At 52.2% G+C, this 17,150-nt stretch overlaps 7 protein-coding genes across 7 annotated transcripts; 3 read left to right on the plus strand and 4 right to left on the minus strand.

Moving 5' to 3' along the window:
- Window positions 1-178: 178 nt before the first annotated feature.
- LAESUDRAFT_655532 (uncharacterized protein) lies at window positions 179-7,348 on the plus strand (the record flags this gene model as incomplete). The annotated part of the gene is made up of 24 exons (XM_040904560.1): window positions 179-357; window positions 410-748; window positions 803-958; window positions 1,019-1,115; window positions 1,170-1,639; window positions 1,691-1,934; window positions 1,997-3,229; window positions 3,283-3,796; window positions 3,849-4,347; window positions 4,397-4,691; window positions 4,746-4,843; window positions 4,893-4,973; window positions 5,029-5,251; window positions 5,284-5,478; window positions 5,531-5,789; window positions 5,854-6,051; window positions 6,102-6,226; window positions 6,283-6,374; window positions 6,430-6,570; window positions 6,604-6,691; window positions 6,745-6,829; window positions 6,887-7,014; window positions 7,066-7,254; window positions 7,313-7,348. The coding sequence occupies 24 exons, from the start codon at window positions 179-181 to the stop codon at window positions 7,346-7,348; spliced, it is 5,964 nt and encodes a 1,987-aa protein (XP_040763317.1).
- Window positions 7,349-7,501: 153 nt separating this feature from the next.
- Window positions 7,502-8,452, minus strand: LAESUDRAFT_813393 (yeats family protein; the record flags this gene model as incomplete). Its single annotated transcript, XM_040914483.1, has 4 exons — window positions 7,502-7,982; window positions 8,046-8,082; window positions 8,142-8,370; window positions 8,423-8,452. The coding sequence occupies 4 exons, from the start codon at window positions 8,450-8,452 to the stop codon at window positions 7,502-7,504; spliced, it is 777 nt and encodes a 258-aa protein (XP_040763318.1).
- An 81-nt stretch (window positions 8,453-8,533) lies between these two features.
- Window positions 8,534-9,283, plus strand: LAESUDRAFT_681066 (uncharacterized protein). The gene is made up of 5 exons (XM_040905751.1): window positions 8,534-8,609; window positions 8,662-8,699; window positions 8,754-8,805; window positions 8,863-8,930; window positions 8,992-9,283. Exons 1-5 carry the CDS (start codon window positions 8,579-8,581, stop codon window positions 9,010-9,012), a joined length of 210 nt encoding a protein of 69 aa, XP_040763319.1. The 5' UTR covers window positions 8,534-8,578; the 3' UTR covers window positions 9,013-9,283.
- Window positions 9,284-9,445: 162 nt separating this feature from the next.
- On the plus strand, window positions 9,446-9,975 carry LAESUDRAFT_737427 (uncharacterized protein; the record flags this gene model as incomplete). Its single annotated transcript, XM_040910789.1, has 2 exons — window positions 9,446-9,502; window positions 9,559-9,975. The coding sequence occupies 2 exons, from the start codon at window positions 9,446-9,448 to the stop codon at window positions 9,973-9,975; spliced, it is 474 nt and encodes a 157-aa protein (XP_040763320.1).
- Window positions 9,976-10,143: 168 nt separating this feature from the next.
- Window positions 10,144-12,000, minus strand: LAESUDRAFT_221328 (ribonuclease III). Its single transcript, XM_040901621.1, has 10 exons — window positions 11,807-12,000; window positions 11,710-11,759; window positions 11,630-11,653; window positions 11,418-11,567; window positions 11,269-11,359; window positions 11,162-11,205; window positions 11,007-11,089; window positions 10,934-10,947; window positions 10,442-10,875; window positions 10,144-10,388 (listed from the first exon to the last, which is right to left on the minus strand). The coding sequence occupies exons 2-10, from the start codon at window positions 11,718-11,720 to the stop codon at window positions 10,346-10,348; spliced, it is 894 nt and encodes a 297-aa protein (XP_040763321.1). The 5' UTR covers window positions 11,721-11,759; window positions 11,807-12,000; the 3' UTR covers window positions 10,144-10,345.
- A 145-nt stretch (window positions 12,001-12,145) lies between these two features.
- Window positions 12,146-13,302, minus strand: LAESUDRAFT_726866 (phosphoadenylyl-sulfate reductase). Its single transcript, XM_040909116.1, has 3 exons — window positions 12,784-13,302; window positions 12,362-12,730; window positions 12,146-12,293 (listed from the first exon to the last, which is right to left on the minus strand). Exons 1-3 carry the CDS (start codon window positions 13,201-13,203, stop codon window positions 12,234-12,236), a joined length of 849 nt encoding a protein of 282 aa, XP_040763322.1. The 5' UTR covers window positions 13,204-13,302; the 3' UTR covers window positions 12,146-12,233.
- Window positions 13,303-15,389: 2,087 nt separating this feature from the next.
- Window positions 15,390-16,421, minus strand: LAESUDRAFT_750511 (uncharacterized protein; the record flags this gene model as incomplete). Its single annotated transcript, XM_040911604.1, has 2 exons — window positions 15,390-16,097; window positions 16,183-16,421. 2 exons carry the CDS (start codon window positions 16,419-16,421, stop codon window positions 15,563-15,565), a joined length of 774 nt encoding a protein of 257 aa, XP_040763323.1. The 3' UTR covers window positions 15,390-15,562.
- Window positions 16,422-17,150: the final 729 nt, after the last annotated feature.

The raw sequence follows: 17,150 nt of genomic DNA on the forward strand, positions 1-17,150 counted from the left end.
CATAGAACAGGTTGCAGGTCAATCATACCTGCTTTCCTGCGTCCCTCATCTCGACGGTGGAGTTCTCCGGATGATTGCCGATGCGCTAGGAAATGATGACAAGAAAGCTTTGTATAAGACATTACTTGACAAAGTTCAGAGCCGACTTGCAAAGGTTGCCGTCGATCACGGAGAGCATATGGAGGAACATCCCGGAAATAACCTGTCAAACAACACGCAGTGGAAAGCTACGGTAAGGACCGGCGTACAAGCCATCGTCGAACCTGACGAGTTGGCCTGGATGGAGGATGATGACTCCCCATCTGATGCGCAATACATTGCGCGCGCTCTTCAGGATATCGAAGCAAGATATGGCAGGTGAGGGCACGTATCAATGATGAACGAATGCATCTGATGAAGCTATGTTCAGGCCTCTGTATAATCCTGCTGCTCAAGGCCGCGAACAATTGGCAATTCAGCTCGGTAATCTTGCATGTGTGCTAGTTCACGCACATACAGATGACTGCTCGGTATCATCTGAGATGCCGTCGATCGACACAATCTCTGCATTCGTTGCAGTCGCGAACCATCTCTTAGATGGACCGGACGAGGAAGTGACTGCGCGAGTTCGCAAGGCAGTCTTTGATTCCCTGGCGAAGACCTTACGCCATCACACATCTGGATTTGGTGGCGGGCGGTTAGAGCGCGTTAGCGAACTGATTCTGCACGGCATGAAAGATGCGGATCGTACTGCTCGTCTACGCGCAGGGTGAATATTCAGATCCTGTCATCTCCACGAACGTTTGTTTGACTAGCGTCGCAGACAATCACTTCTGGAACTCGTTAAACTCTACCAGAGAATAGGAAACGGAGCATCGAAGCGCACGGAACCTCTCTTCAACAAGTTATACAGATTGTTCGAACATGCCAATGATCGTGTCAAAGAGACCACTATCATCACTCTAGGCCGTATCGGGTTGTGAGTGCTGAAGACTCTCGTCACTCTAAGTCAACAACATATTCAGAAATTTTGTGATAGGATTGCGACAGGAGAGGTCCTCGGCCAAGACGTATGCTGCCTAATTGCTCAGCTCGGACAGCCGAGCCCAATTCTCAAAGGCACTACGCATATGCAGGTTGGTCTGAGCCTCACTCACTGATGCGAGAGGCTGATGCGTCCTGGTACCCAGCTGCAAACTCTTGCCAAGCACCACAACAAGACCCTTTACAACGTGGTATCGCCGTACATGGATCAGGTCGCTCCCTATCTGGTCTCTCGGCTGTACACGCAACCGAATCTCCTTGTGGAGACTTGTCGGCTCTTTGCTGTGTCACCTGTTGACTTTCTCTCCATCACACTACACCGCACGATGCCCCAATTATTTGCAACTCGCAACGTCAAAGTCCTTGACACGATCTCGAGAGAACTCGATGAGAGCACCTCCCAACTTTTCATGAAGCATTCGCATCACATTCTGGCGTACGTCTTTCGCCTCCCTGCACCGGGTGAAACGAACAAAGCGCTGTCATTTATCCTGGACATGCTAAGGACATCAGCTCAGAGGGATATTGATATCACGAGCGTGATTCGCAGCTGCATCGTTCCTCTACTAGCCGAACTTGTGGTGGTTATGGGAGACGAGGACCCCGATCAGGTGGAGTCGGCAAGTACTGATATTCTGAGGCATGCCTGCCTTATCTTGCTCATCAGCACGTTTCAGGCCAAACAAGGGTTATTTAAAGTGGTCAAGATATTGCGACAATCCCGAGAGGCATCTCCGCAAAAAATTGGAGCCTTCCTGGAGGAATACATGTTAGGCATAATCTCTCATTTGAACGATCTCTTGCAAGATGTCTACGGAAAACGTTCCCTCGACCGCAAGAAGGCGATAATCTGCAGCATGGGCCGATTTGTCGCCGAAGTCGGAACAGCGGTCAGCAATGTTGCTCCTCAGGTACAGTTCGCTAGTGCCTCCTCGCTAAGGCTTGCATAAATGATTGATGCGATGATCCGCAGATTATGGCAACTCTGCAGACGACATTGGTGATTCCGCAGCTCGCGGATGTCACGCTACAGAGCTGGTACACGTTCCTGACAACATTGGACACCTCCGACCTTGGGCCCTACGTTGGACCAACCAGTGCATCGTTTGTCGCCTACTGGCCTACATTCTCCATGCAAGGGCGGGAGATTGCCAAGCAATGTCTCGACTTCATTGTCTCCGACAAAGGCGCGCAGCTTGGACGATACCTCGACGAAGTTGTCGAATTTGGGTTGATCCCGCAACTATCCACGACATATCAAGTCCTTCTAGCCTCACGTAGCACATGGAGTGCAAGAGAGAAGTTCCGACGAACGCTTGAACGCGCCTTGAGCGAGAGTCATACAGTCTCCATTCAGTCCCTCTGTGAGCTGAAGTCACTGATGTTGGAGAATGACGAGGAGTTGATCAGAGCATTGACCTCCGGCGATGTCTTCGATCCATTGGCTAGTCAGCTTCTCACTACGCTACTCTCTGTCGCTTGTCGTGATGGCGAAGACACCGAATCCCTTCGCATGCTCGCATTCGACTGCATCGGCATCTTGGGAGCGATTGACCCTGATAGACTCGAGATCAACACTCATCGTTCCCGCAATGTGATGCTGAGTAACTTTACAGACGAATCGGAGTCAGTGTCTTTTGCTCTTCACTTGATTAGAGACGTGCTGGTCGGCGCCTTCCGCTCGACGAGCGATATCAAATATCAGAGCCATCTTGCCTATGCGATACAAGAGCTTTTGCAGTTCTGCAAATTCACTCCTGCTTTGGTGAACCCAACGTCCACCGGCTCGATTCCATTGAAAGTTCGAAACCGATGGAACAGCCTACCGAAGCACGTATTAGAAACGATCACCCCGCTGTTGGACTCAAAATTCACGCTGGACCCACGAGCACCAGTTCAAGTAGAGCATCCCGTGTACAAGACAAGAAAGTCCTATCGCGAATGGGTCCAGACGTGGACAAGCGATCTTCTCACCAGAACGTCGGGAGACCGAGCAAGAGATATCTTTCGCGTTTTCACAGCGGTAGTACACAATAAGGATGTAGGAGTGGCTCACCATCTCCTGCCCCATTTAGTCTTGAATGTCCTCGTGTCTGGCTCTGAGGAGGATGCGCAGCATATACGCAATGAATTCCTTGAGGTTCTACGAGACCAGGTAGAACCCAGCAGTCAGTCTACACCTGATAAGAAACTGCTCAGTGCACAAGTAAGGCTCTTTGCTGAACGCAAACCGAGATATCTGACCATGCATTTCCTCAGACAGTATTCATGCTCCTTGATCATCTCAACCAGTGGGTCCAAGCAGTCCGCCAAGAACTCAGTAGCACGAAGCCTGAAAATAAGCGGACACGTGCGAATGTGGCCCTGAACGAGGCGGAAGAGCAGCTTCTCAAGATAGACTCTATTCTGTCCAGCATCGACTCGGCTTTGATGGCGAAGGCTGCTTTCCAATGCAAGGCGTATGCGCGATCTCTCGTGAACTATGAGCGTCAAATATTAACTCTACAAGCTGGCGACGTTCAGCATGCCGCATTACAAGATCATTTGGAGCGCTTGCACGAGATATATGCCCACCTGGATGAACCTGATGGCATGGAGGGTGTGTCCACTTTCATTCTCTCACCATCCCTGGAGCACCAGATTCGTCAACATGAAAGCATTGGTCGTTGGACATCGGCACAGAGTTGCTGGGAAGTTCGCCTACAGCATTCCCCGGACAACCTGGATTTCCACCTGGGTCTCCTCAGATGTCTACGCAACCTTGGGCATTACGGTATGTCCGTCCGACCGCCTCGTTCCCGATGTTTTCTGAAGGGTGATCGTAGATACGCTGCGGACTCACGTAAAGGGCGTACTAACTCGTAACCCGGGATGGCAATCAGAACTCGTCGGTTTTCAAGTCGAAAGCGAATGGATGATGGGCAATTGGAATGATGTCCGGACGCTCATTGAAAACACCACATCGGAAGCAGCGCCCGTCCTTCTTGCACAGGTCCTATTGGCGTTTCGTAATGGCGATGCGTCCGATATATCTACTGCTCTATCAGCTGCACGCAAGGTGTTAGGTACTCCCATTGTAGCTGCAGGCGCCGGAGGCTACCGCAGATCTTACGACGCAGTGCTCAACTTGCACTTGTTGCACGAACTGGAAGCCATACATTCAGCGATAGGAGGTCTCTTTGCCGATGGGCAACAGTCGATCAATGCCGGAAATGCACTAGAGCGTCTATCGCGGTGTCTCGATGCTCGTCTAGAGTCCACTCTTCCAACTTTTCGCACTCAAGAGCCTATACTCAGTATGCGAAGGATGGTATTTGGATTGAGGTGCGTTGTGGTCCTGTCAAGCATGTGGTAAACTCACTCGTTCTTACAGTGGATCCGGCAATCGAAACATCGACAATGTGGTCGGAGAAGCGTGGCTAGCCAGTGCAAAGATTGCCCGGAAAGCAGGCCATCAGCAGACTGCTTTTAGTGCCATTTTACAGGCCCAACAATGCAAAGTTCCATACTCATTCACTGAGTCTGCCAAGCTCACCAAAGCTGGCGGTGAACCTCTCAGGGCGTTACAAGAATTAGAGAATTACATGCGATTATTAGGCATTTTAGAAGACGGGACTAATGTAATCGACCTCACGCAAGACATTGATGACCCGAAATTGAAGGCGAAGGTACGGTTTTCATTCTTGAAATGCTCATCAGCGCTGTATTTGCGCTCCATGTAGACCCACGTCCTCCGTGCTCGATGGATGAACGACTCGGACCGGTACGATATCTCGTACGTTTTGAAGGCGTACAAGCGCGGATCAGACTTATGGCCTAAGTGAGTCAACCATTGGTGTTAAAGGACTCAAGCTAACCAGTTAATATAGGTGGGAAAGTGGACAGTTCCATGTAGGGCGCTTCCATGATGAGTGTTTCAAGACGCTTTCTCCCGCAGACCAGCAGGACAGGTCAGCTCGAGCCTAATATGCATACGATGTTTGACATCTTGACAACGTATCACAGAGGAACGAGAATGAATTTGCAGACTGTGAAAGCGTTTGCCAAGGCGATCAGATACGGCTCGAAGTATATATATCAGACCGTTCCGCGTTTGCTCACGCTCTGGCTCGATATGGGAGAAAACAGTGTTATCTCCACAGGGAACATTTTCCCGCGTATCAACGATGAAGTCGCCAAGGCCATCAAGTCAGTGCCAGTGTATAAGGCACGTCTGCTCAAGGATGATGTCTTGTGGATCTACCTTACGGTCTGTTTCAGTGGTACACTGCATTCCCTCAGATAGTGTCCAGAGTCGGCCATGGGAATGAATCCGTCCACGTTGTCCTGTCACGGCTCATCTCAATGGTCATCCAAGAGTATCCAAGACAAGCACTCTGGCTATTCGTGTCGGTAGTCAAGTCTACAAAACCACAGCGAGCTTCCCGAGGCAAGAGCATCCTCGATTTGCTAAGGGTTCGTCTATGGCATAGTTTCGTCTTTACGCCTACTGATATCCTCAACGCAGGCTCACAACCGTGACAACGTTGCGACGCTCATCAATGAGAGCCTGAAGATGTCAGAAGAGCTCCTTGTCCTCACGAATCGCCCCGTACGAGATGACAAGAAGACCATGAGTATGGCCAAGGATGCGCCTGCATTGCTCCGTCTTGCACCTTCACAACTTATTATACCGATCCAAGAGTCACTCATCGCTAGCCTTCCTCCAACATCCTCGTCGGATGCTAATTACCAGCCCTTCCCGATCAATGCGCCGACGTTTGCGAGTATGTGCTTTCAAGGCAATGCTTGTCGTAGACACTGGCCGCTAATTCATCTTCCATCTTTCAGGGTTCCAGGATGAGATCGACATCATGAGATCCCTAGCTAGGCCTCGCAAGATTACTATCCACGGCAGTAATGGTCAGATCTATATGTTTTTGGGAAAGCCGAAGGACGACTTGCGGAAAGACGCGAGATTGATGGACTTCAACGCCATTATCAACAAGCTTCTCAAGTCGAAGTCGGAATCACGCCGCAGACAGCTCCGTAAGCTTCATGCCATCACATTTTATTTTTATGCCTCATGTTTTGCACAGATATTCGTACATACGGAGTGGTTACGCTAAACGAGGAATGCGGTTTCATCCAATGGGTTCCAAACACTGTTCCTATCCGATTCATCCTAACCAAGCTATATGATAGGCGAGGCACGAAGAGCTGGGTGAGTGTAGCATCAATTGCGCAGCTTCAGACGTGACTGATGTGAACTCCTGGAAGTCGAACGAGCTGCAAGCCACTGCCGCCGAGATCAAAGGCAAGACCGTTGATAAGGAAGCCGCTCAAGTCTTCCAGGACAAAATTCTGGCCCGGTACATGCACATACGTTCATCAGACAAGTCCAATGGCTAACGACCATGCTCACAGCTTTCCTCCCGTCTTTCATGAGTGGCTCATCGAGACCTTCCCTGAACCTACGGCCTGGCTTACGAGCAGATTGGCATATAGCCGTACTGCAGCAGTCATGTCGATGGTCGGGTTCATTCTTGGGCAAGTGACTTTCATCTCGTAAGCGGGCTGCTTCCTGAAACGCGTGCATAGACTGGGTGATCGTCATGGCGAAAACATCCTCCTCGACACCAACAATGGGGACGTCGTCCACGTGGACTTCAACTGTCTCTTCGAGAAGGTCGGTGAACGGTGCTTTATTCAAGAAACACAGACTGCTCACGAAGTCCTCAGGGAAAAACACTCGAGATTCCCGAACTGGTGCCGTTTCGTTTGACGCAGAATATCGTTGATGGACTTGGTGTTACCGGCACCGAAGGTATGATCGCTCGCCTCTACACAGCGCTATGTATCGAGCTGAAAGCATTTGAACCAGGTGTCTTCCGGATTGCATGCGAAGTGACTATGCAGCTGCTCAGAGACAACAAGGATACGCTCATGAGCGTCCTCGACGCTTTTATTCACGACCCGTTGGTTGAGTGGGAGGATGAGAAACGCAAGAGGGTAAGCAGGTATCTACCGATTTGCCTGGAGTATTCACCCCGTTGTGCATAGGAACATTCACGCAGCAACATCAGTCGTTCTACGGTGGATCTCCGCAAGATGGCCATGGATGCTCTGCGGCCCATCGAGAAGAAATTGAACGGAATCTATACAACGAGCCGGGAGAGGCCTGAGAAGGAGACGTCGACGAGCAGTCTCGTGGAGATGCTGATACGGGAAGCTACGGATAATACGAAGCTGGTGAGTTGTATGAAAAGCAACGTGTTCACAATGTCACTAATAGAGGCATTCGATCTAGTGTCGGATGTATGTCGGCTGGACGCCGTGGCATTAGAGTCGGTTTCGTTCGCGTCCATTCTGAGACTTTGTACGCTTGCATTTGGCTTTCATGCGTCACTGTTGTATCATCCATGTTGTAAATGCTACATCTCTGTTCGTACATCTCGACCTATATATAATACAGTGAAAGGAATCGATGAGCATCTCGTCAGCCGGCAGCCTGCAGCTGCCTCTGCAATCGCTCGAGCTCCCGCTCCTTCTCAATCAACCTATCCCTCCACCTGTTCGTCTCTGCCACGACCTTCTTCCGCGCCTCCTCGAGCCGCTCCGCTTCCTCGCGCTCCATCTGCTGCGTAAACTCGGGCACGCCGCCCTTGGACGCCTCCAGCGACGCAGGGTGTGCGGTGTGGAACGGTACGGGACGGCGCGTGTATCTCGGGAGAGGGGTGGGTGGGTGTGCGGTGAGGATGTTGAGGAAGGACTGGAAGGGGTCGTTAAAGACGATCTCGTCGTACTGCCAGGAGTGCACGGGCCCCATCTTCATGGCAGCTTCAAGAGGCGGGATCTCGGGCTCTCCACTGCCGATGGCGGTCCATGGGTGTAGCTTGAGATGATGGTAAGTCATGACGGCCTTCTCGCCGGACTCGGGAACGAAGGTGATGCGAATCTGGATTTCGAACTCTCCCCATCTGTTGAGTGGTTGGGTGAGGAATGATAATGGTTAGTACGACTTTGTGTACAATGCTGCTCACCCTGTCTCTGTGATCTCAAAGGGAGCTTTTTCGACACCTTGAAAACAGAGGTGTGGCTCAGACTAGGACAGACCACTTAAGCGCTGAAAGACGTACTCCTTGTCGGGTTCGGATATGTGTCATGCAGTTTGAATGTCACCCGTTTGATGAAGTAGCTGAGGTCGTCCGCACCCCCGACGATATCAGAGTCCGGCGCAGACGCGGCGCTACGCACAGCGACGGTCCATCGGTGAGTATGGTCACGATGGGCGGATTCCTCCCGTTCCTTTTGAGTCAAGACCACCGCAGTGTTCCCATAGATTATGGGTCTGTGTATGCTGACGCCCTGTGCGAAAATGTGAGCTCGATAACGGGCACGATGGCGAGGAGGGGCGCACTCGGACACGAACGCGCTCGTTTGAGGCCATGGCGGTCGAGGCGACTCGAGCCACGCCCGCCTTGCAAGTTGAGACTCCGCCACCGAATTCATCCTTGGTAGCCTTCCGTCACCGCCCACCAACTCATCCGCCCCCATTTGCGCGCACTTGCCCATCATGTCCCCGCTGTTGCGCCCACTCGTCTACAGTGCGTTGAATTTATTTGCTACTATTCTCGCTCTGCTAAATCATATTCACAGAGGAGAACCATGTCACGGAGTTGCAGAGGCACGTCCAGGTATAATACATATTCACCACGTCGCATCGTGACCTTCTGCTGAGGCTTGTGCAGGCCTCGCATGAACCGGTCTACTACCGCCTCCCTCGCGGGAAGCTGTACGTCAGTGAGTACATCTCCTGGCTCTTCTTGTGCACCCAGATGTTGAATGCTCGTTGTATAGAGTCGTACTACGCCGTGTTCGCGGGAACAATGGCGTTTACCCTCTACGGCGCGTTCTCCCTCATAAGGGTATGCATTCCGCCGCTGCCGTTCGTGGAACTATCTGAGCTCATATTGGCCACGTCTGCAGGGCAAGCCTTCCACGCAGTAGAGTGTGTGCGCATGTCGACCGTAGGGCTTAGACAATGTAATTCTTCGACTATTATGTCTCGCCGTGCACAAAGAAAGACAACGCTGCAATACGATTATCTTTCGTTATGATGAGATATATGTCCACCGTCTACGCATGGACTTCGTGGGTCCTCCGCTCAGGCCGGTTGAGCAATCGGGTGTCACGTCATCATTGATCCTTTTCTTTTCTGCTACAATTTCTTTGATTCTCTGTAAGACTGGCTACCGAAATGCACGGACATGGAAGGTGCTTCTACGCGTTTGATTTGCGTTAGGCCGCGAACTCCCCCGATCCGAGAGGCTTTTATTTTGATTCACGTGCGGGCGTTGCGCGACTTGCGCTCACCGTCCAAAAGCGTTAGCTCACCGTCTCCCTCCCACTTCATCCCTTCTCTGTCGGCTGCACGAGTTCAATGACAGACCAGTACATCTCCCCAAAGGAGGCGCGCGCCTCATACAGGCCAAACAACGTACGTTGTCCGACGCGTTCTCTACGAAATCCCAGTCCGATGACCCCGCCACCCAGCTCATGTCCCCTGGCCTCAAACGTGCACGAGAGCCGTTCCGCGTGCGCAACGCCCTCACTGGAGTTGTGCTTACTGGATTTGTCGCTTCTGTGTGGTGGTACTCCATCAGTGCCGTAAAGCAGGACGTGTTCGACGACGTTGACGAGGAGGCGCGCGCGCTCGCCAAGGCACGGGCGAGCAGTCTTGCGGAACAGGAGGCAGAGCGGCAGACGAAGAGCACGGCGGTGGCGGCAGTGGAGCCTGCCCTGCGTGAACCATCGGTTGCGTCAGTCTCGACGGCGGGGAGAGGACTGTTGCCTCCGTTGCTGGACAAGTGGCTGCCGCGAATGTTGGACCCATCGACGAAGACATTAGTATGGGGCGCTCCATCTGTAGACAGCATAGGAAAACTGTGGGATGCCTCGCGTCGGCAGTGATAGGATGTCAGCTTGCATTCATTGTCTGTCTATTTATCCACTTATCTCATCACCTGCAGTATGCACGCCCTACTCAGCTGTTTTGTGTTAGATCCCCCGTCAAACATGTATTGATAACATACACATGTTCAAGTTATATCGAACGAAACACCACATTGGCATGGGTAGCAAGAAAAGATACGAACGTATTACAGCACATGGGATAGCGAGAAAGCGGCTTCGATAAGCAAATCACATCAACAATCTAGTCATTTACTTCCTACGGAGCCATCACAGGCCAGGAAACAGTCGGTTCATAAGACTCATGCACACCCTCTTCACACTGAGGCGGGATGACCAGCTCCGGCTTGCCAGAACATCCGGCCACAGTCTAGAGAGAAAATGCTGAGGCCCCAACTCGTGGCTCGAGGGGCCTGCCTCCCATGTCAGCACACAACAGAGACCAGCACTAACACATGGCACTCACGGGACTACGATCCCCATGTTCTGCAGGCCCTCCTTTGCCGCCTCGTTCTTCGCCGCCTTCTTCGTGCTCCCACGGCCCCCGCCGAGGCATGCTCCGTCGACCATCGCGCGGACTACCCAGATCGGCGTTGTGCGCGTGCCTTGTCCCTCACTGTCGGCCCACACCCACTCGATGCCCTTGCCCCGCTGCTGCAGGTGCTGGTTGAAGAGCGAGAGGTGCCCGACGCTTGCTGCCATACAGGGCGGCGGAGTGCGGGTGGTGCTTAGGCTAGATGGTGGAGCCAGGTTGGGGGAGGGCGGCGGGGGATCGGGGGAAAGGCCGTATTGAATACGGACCTGGCGATAGGCTTCGGTGAGGTAGGGCCGCAAGAGCGTGTATAGCCAGTCTTTCACCACGTCGAGGCCACGATCGAGGTACAGGCCGCCCACGAACGCCTTGATGTGAGAATGGGCATGAGGAGCGAGGTTTAAAATAAAAATCCATTGAAATCACCTCAAACAAATCGGCTAAACGCCGTACTGCGTCAGTGGATGTGATTATGGCGTATATAGTGAGTCATACATGCCTTGTATGTTGATTGAGGCCCGGAGCGTCATCGCTTGTGCAGGGTGCATGCGCAGCTCCTCCGGGAGGCGATAACGAACAGAACTATATTGCACAAACCAATCAAATGAGCTTTCACACCTCGAACGTGTCGCTCTAAGACCAGATTGCACGCACATGGCTGCCAGCGTAGGGTTGCCCACCAGGAGAGCGCGGACTTTCTGCAGCGCATGGCAATGACAGTTTATCATTAAATTAAAGTATCGTGAGACTGCAGGACACACCGTGGCCGGGCCGACGCGCAAATTGGGGCACACCTCGCGTATCAGGCTGGTGACAACCAAACTGACGACCGAGTCCCCCAAATGCTCATACCTGCGGCGTGCGTTCAGAGACGTCGTGGAGGTATGAAGAGCACGAGCACATCGCTTACTTCTCGTTGTCCGGGCTGGGGTCTTCGGGACTATCCTCGAACAAATGGGTGGGCCTGGCGTAGTAGCTTCGATGAGTGTACACCTGTGTCTTGATATCCTCCGACTGTATTTCGGGCAAAGGCGGGAGATCCTCAAGAACAAGGTCTGGCCTGTACACGAACGATGCAATCGTTGAGCATTTCGCTGCACCCAATGCTGTAGAATGGCGCACATAAGGGCCTGTCTGCCATTCCTGCTGGGGAGGACATGCTCAGAGGTCATTCGTACTTCAACAATACAAGCAATACCCACTTGGACTCCATCTCCGGGTCCACAGCGGACTTGGACAAGGGATGAAGAAACTGTGAGCGCTGTCAGCATGATAACAGAGTCGCCCTTATATACTCACAAGCAGAGATCGATATGGGGTGACAGATGGACTTCACCCTATACATAAGAGCGCTACGGGCGGAAAATCTGCATCGCACCGCCTCCATCGAACGGTTATTGATAGCGATTCGCGAGGGCGCTCGGTGCATCTTCTCGGCACGAAGTGTTCCGTCGTCTCTCCGATGATTCTGTTCGAAAACGAAGCAGGCAAAAGGTCCCGGTCAGGGCGGGAAATGCAGGAGAAACGCTGGCTGACTGAGCGTTGATAGATCGTCGTTAGCAAGAAGGGCAGCGCTATGCGTTAGCCGAGCCACTACGCGGTGGCATGAGGACATGTGACGAGAGAGCGTTTAGTGATCGTTCAGAGCCATCAACGTGGACGCTTCTATGAATACAGCGCGTACAATCTACGATCTACGAACCTGCCAATCCCCATCCATACCAACTCATGCACTTGCTTCTGTCGCAGGAGCAGCATCGGCTTGCTCAGCGGCAGCGCCGGCTTCCTGCGGTCGTAGCAAATTTACAGAACATTAGCACCCATGTTGCGACCCAACCTCACGAAATGCCTGACCTTCTGCTCGGCTGCCGCCTTCATCTTGAAATAGTCCACATGCAATCCGCACTCGGTCTTCTCCTTGTTACCCGCCCATCTGCCCGCGCGCTCACCTACATCACCCTCCCCGCTCTTCACTGTGCTGTGCCAGTCACCCACGCTGCGGTAGCCTTGGTCGAGTAACTTATTCCGCGGGACATTGTTTTCCTTAATGTACCACTCGACGAAGGGGAACGTCCAGGCAAACAGCGGGTTCAGTTTCAGCAAGCCTGTGCTATCAAACTCGAGGGGCTGCAGATTGGCGCGATCGGCACCCTGAGAGGTTCTTCGCCCGGTGATGACCGCCTTGACGCCGAGCTCCTCGTACGCCCGGCGTGCAGGTTCCACCTGGGCAGATGATCGTCAAGATCAGTATATTCGAAGGTGACATGGCTGCGGACCTTGACGGTATAGTCATAGAGCGTCTCGTCCCTCTCCCACAGTTTCTCTCCGAACTTCTTCTCGAAGTCTTGCACCGTCTCACAGTCCGCAGGCTTGTACACGTAGATAGGAGTCGTGTATCGCTTCCGCACTTCCTCCACTAGCTCCAGGGTTTCGGGGAAATGATACAGGGTGTCGATAAAGATCAGAGGGGGAGGCGAGGGCGTGATCTTCGAAAGCATGTCTAGTGCGACGAGCCCCGTCAGTCCGAATGCGGTCGTCTGATACAATCCCGGGACATGCTCCACCGCCCACTTGAGGATATCCTCGGGTGTCAGATCGCGTAGATAGGCATTAATACGGTCAAGCTCTTCCTTGGGAAATGGCAGCTTAAGGGGCCCGGAGAGAGTGGGTCTCGACGACGATGCGTCCGCGACCATAATGAGTAGAGTCAGACTTGAGACTCGTCTGCAGTTCACGACAGAAACAGTCGCAGGACGGGATGTGGTAAAGAGACGAGTAAGCCATATTGTGCCAGGATGGGTGGAGGATGAATGCGGTTGTCTCGCACAATGTTGACACCATCGCCTTTGGCGCCCATGATTCAGCAAAAATTCGACCCGCGACTGCTGTATGTATGTAATAATGATCAAACACTCTTTCATTGAGTGCCTAGTAGAGCAACATCAGAAAGCTCAATAATTGGGTCTACTTCGAGGCAGTGGCTGGTTGTAATGTTCACAGAAATACAATTTTAGCATCTATCATCAACATCAGATGAGGAGACGCAAGCATTCTCCTTGAGTTTATAATGCAACAACACTAGATGCGCAGCCATTCTTCTCCATGGAAGATCACTCCGCGCGGCACGAATGTTGGATAAGGGGCGCCCAACAGCACAGCGACCGAATCCTGCTCTTCTCGAAATCCTTGCATGTGAGAGCCGGTACTCCACGCGAGTGCTTTCCGGGGCTACTGCAACCGGGGTATCGGTCAGATGCCGCAGCATTCCGTGTAAAATCTGACATGTCAATAGCATCAGTCAAGTTCCATACAGCTGCCAAATGGGAAGAACGAAAATCTTGAGCTCCAGCTCGGCTCATTGCGAATGTAAGAAGTCTGGAGAATGAGAATGAGAACGTCTGTGAAGCATGCATGTCGAACCTCGCATGGCCGTCAACGCTCCGATTGCAAATTACAGCCATCATTCGACCGTGTATGCTTCTCGTCCTCCGGCGGTTAACTGGTGATGCACCAGAAACGCAGCTTGTGACCGAGAACGATCGTATGGGATACTGCTTATCATCGTCTTCGCATTGTTTCTCCTTAAAGGGGGATAGGGCGATAGGAGGGGGGAGATTGTAAAGTCGATCTCACTCACCTCGAAATCGGTCTGCGATACGACGTAGCTCGTATGGTATTAAATCCTCGTCTTGACCACACTTCATAAAAAAACAGCTCAAATCCGACCAGACAGTACTCACTTTTCTGCCTTGACCGCGCGACGTAGAAGCACCAGCCGAGTCACGAGCTTTAACCCGCCGGTTGGGTCGTCCTGATCAACACACCATCGTAATGTTACATCAATGGAGAAATGCATGCTGGTTGGTTTCATTGAAATAAGATATCCTTGTAAGAAACAGGATGATAGGACAATGGGTAACCCCAGTTTGGGTGTCTATGCTTCCAGAGCCCAGTGGGGTGATAGCCATGCCAACTTGGTTTCAACAGGCAAAAGGCTCATAAGGGAAGCTCCGAAGTAGACATAGACCTCAGCCAGCGACCATGAAGAGTTTTTCGAGGGAGCTCACAGACCACAGGAAGAGGGAGGAAGCAGCGGGCATCGGCCGACGAGGCTGTGACGAAAACGCGACACGTCACGTGCACGTGCCTTTTCGCGCAGGTAATAGACGCGCACTGTCACGCGTCATTTGTGGCTACCCCTCCTCACGCAACTGCGTTAACCCCCGACCCCCGGGAGCCAAGTGAACCGGCAGCATTTGAAGCTATAATAATCCACCGTGGCGTTCTAATGCTCTCGATTTTCATTATTTCGACCGCATTTCGCACATCAGGTCATCTCCATTGTTGAATCCTTTGTTGGTCCAATACTCAAGCGTTTTGATTGTGACCGGACATCTTACCGCGAGATATGTGGACAGGTATGTGATTAAAAAGTTCACGCCTTTTGTTTCTTGAAATGTATAGCAAATGTCGAGGTGCCTGTTCTGTTCAATGCTACTCCGTTGGAGAAAGGAATTTTGACAGAATATTTGTCAGTTCCAGGCTCGGAGTTACGAGCAATCACCGACTATGTCCTGCATTAATCTGCGTGTGCTCTGCCATAGCGTTCCAGTGTGTTGGAAGGTTGCGCTGTGCCAAAACGCCTGGACGCACCATTGCACCTGATGACTTGCATCAAACCACATAGCGCTGGAAAAATCCAGATGTCCTGGAGTTATTCTACGACCGGAAGGAAATCTCTCTCGTTGCCATCAGATTTTTGCGATAAGCACAGCCTTCGTGAGAGTGCCTTATTCCAGCAAGCATGCATATGTTTCGCGCCCTATATCGCCTCATGCATCTTGGATTCCTGCATTTTAAAAACGCATGAATATAGTAACTTGGGATACAATTGCAAATTTTAAAGCTCTTAAGTCCATCAGCGACCGATAGTACAATATCGCACTATGCTAAACATTACAGATAGTAGAAGCTGATGCATGACGCAGTCCGGATCACCCCAAACTTTATGACATTAAGGAGCGACAACTCCGATGGGTTCGAGGTGCTCATAAATCACCTAGCAGGCCCGACCAGTAGTTTGAGCTTCTCAAATCCTTCCTGACCAGCCTTATGCCTCACAAGCCCTCGAAACATGTAATTGTCGCCGAGATAGTCCACTCGCCGCACGCCGATATGCTCCTTGAATGCCCCGGGCCCCTCACGCGGGAAGGTCCTGCATCGACGCGTATAGACTCGGGATACCTTCTCGACATCCGCTTCCGACAGCTCCGCCCACTCAACTTGAGTGACTGGCTGCTGCATATGCTTGTGCATGGCTATGAGCACGTCTTCCAGCGTAACTAGTGCATCATGCGAGCTCCTTTCGACCGGAAAGAGGCGTTTCCGCTCCTTCTGCGCAGGCTTCACCTCGATGGGCCAGTTTGGGATGGAATCGCAGATGATGGTTATGTGCTTGACAGGAGGATGCGTCGCTGGCTGACTGAGCTCTTCCTTCGACAGCGCACCCACTACTGTGCTTCCTTGTTCCCCGAAGACTTTTCGGGATAAAGGCATGCAACGAGAAGTCGAACAGAAGCGGCAAAGAAGCCTGATATTCATCATCTAGCAGGGAGTGGAGTCGGGGCCTCTGCCTGGGAGAAAGCGGCTGATGGACCCTAGGCGGCGTCACATACGCGGGGAAAGCGGGTAAGAACAATGCGGGCTGCGGTGCAGCGGCGTGAAAGACTGCCGGTGCTACTCGCTGCGCGTTGGGTGGTGGGAAAGGTGCGGGATTTCGAGCAGGTGGTTGTTCGGTTTGAGGAGGCAGCTCTGGTGATATGAAGATTGGCGATACGCGCGGGAGATCGTAATATGGGTAGAACACAGGAGTGATGAAAGCAAATCCAGGCCAATGGGCATTGGGGTAAGCCATGATACTGGACGGTCGATCGCGAGGAGATGAAAAAAATGTGTTTTGCAGGACCCTTCGGCAGACCGACCGATTTATATATATGTAACGGGCGGCCACTGTGTGGCACAGTCCGCGGTGATTGCGAACGAGATTCAGGCAGGTCTGCGTAGAGTGCCTCAATCCAGCCATTAGAGGTATGCACGGCGCACAGCTCCAATTGTTGTGGCAGTGAGGCATGGTACATGACCGCACCGACTGGGTGGGATCAAAGTTTGAGTTGACATCCAAGCACTGAAAGCGCTGCACTTACCCCCCCCCCCCCCCCCCCCCCCCGGGTGGAACAACCGTATACAAGGCATGACATCGGATTTACCCACAATCTGATGATGACCGCTTCGACATGTTGATATGCGGTGTTCATGTTCCATGCAAGCACCGCTATGAATTGAATGAAATCCTGTTCATGAATGCTATGAGTGCCTGAAGCTTCGATTAGCGACGCCTGATGACTCGAACCGATGCATGCCCTGCCTTCCTAGGCGTCAAAGCTCAAAGGCAACATGCGTAGTAGACGGTCGAAGTCCAGTTGGAATGTGCCATAAACCTAAACATAAGAGCATAACCCACCGCTGTGCTGGCAATCAATGTTGGCGATCATCTTCGTATGAACGAATCATGAGGATGAGCCGACGTACCATACAAAACCCAGTTGCTGAAGCAGTAATGATTAGGTCGAGGACTGCCCTTTCG

Source organism: Laetiporus sulphureus (genome assembly GCF_001632365.1).
Source record: "Laetiporus sulphureus 93-53 unplaced genomic scaffold LAESUscaffold_25, whole genome shotgun sequence".
Taxonomy (NCBI): Eukaryota; Fungi; Basidiomycota; class Agaricomycetes; order Polyporales; family Laetiporaceae; genus Laetiporus; species Laetiporus sulphureus.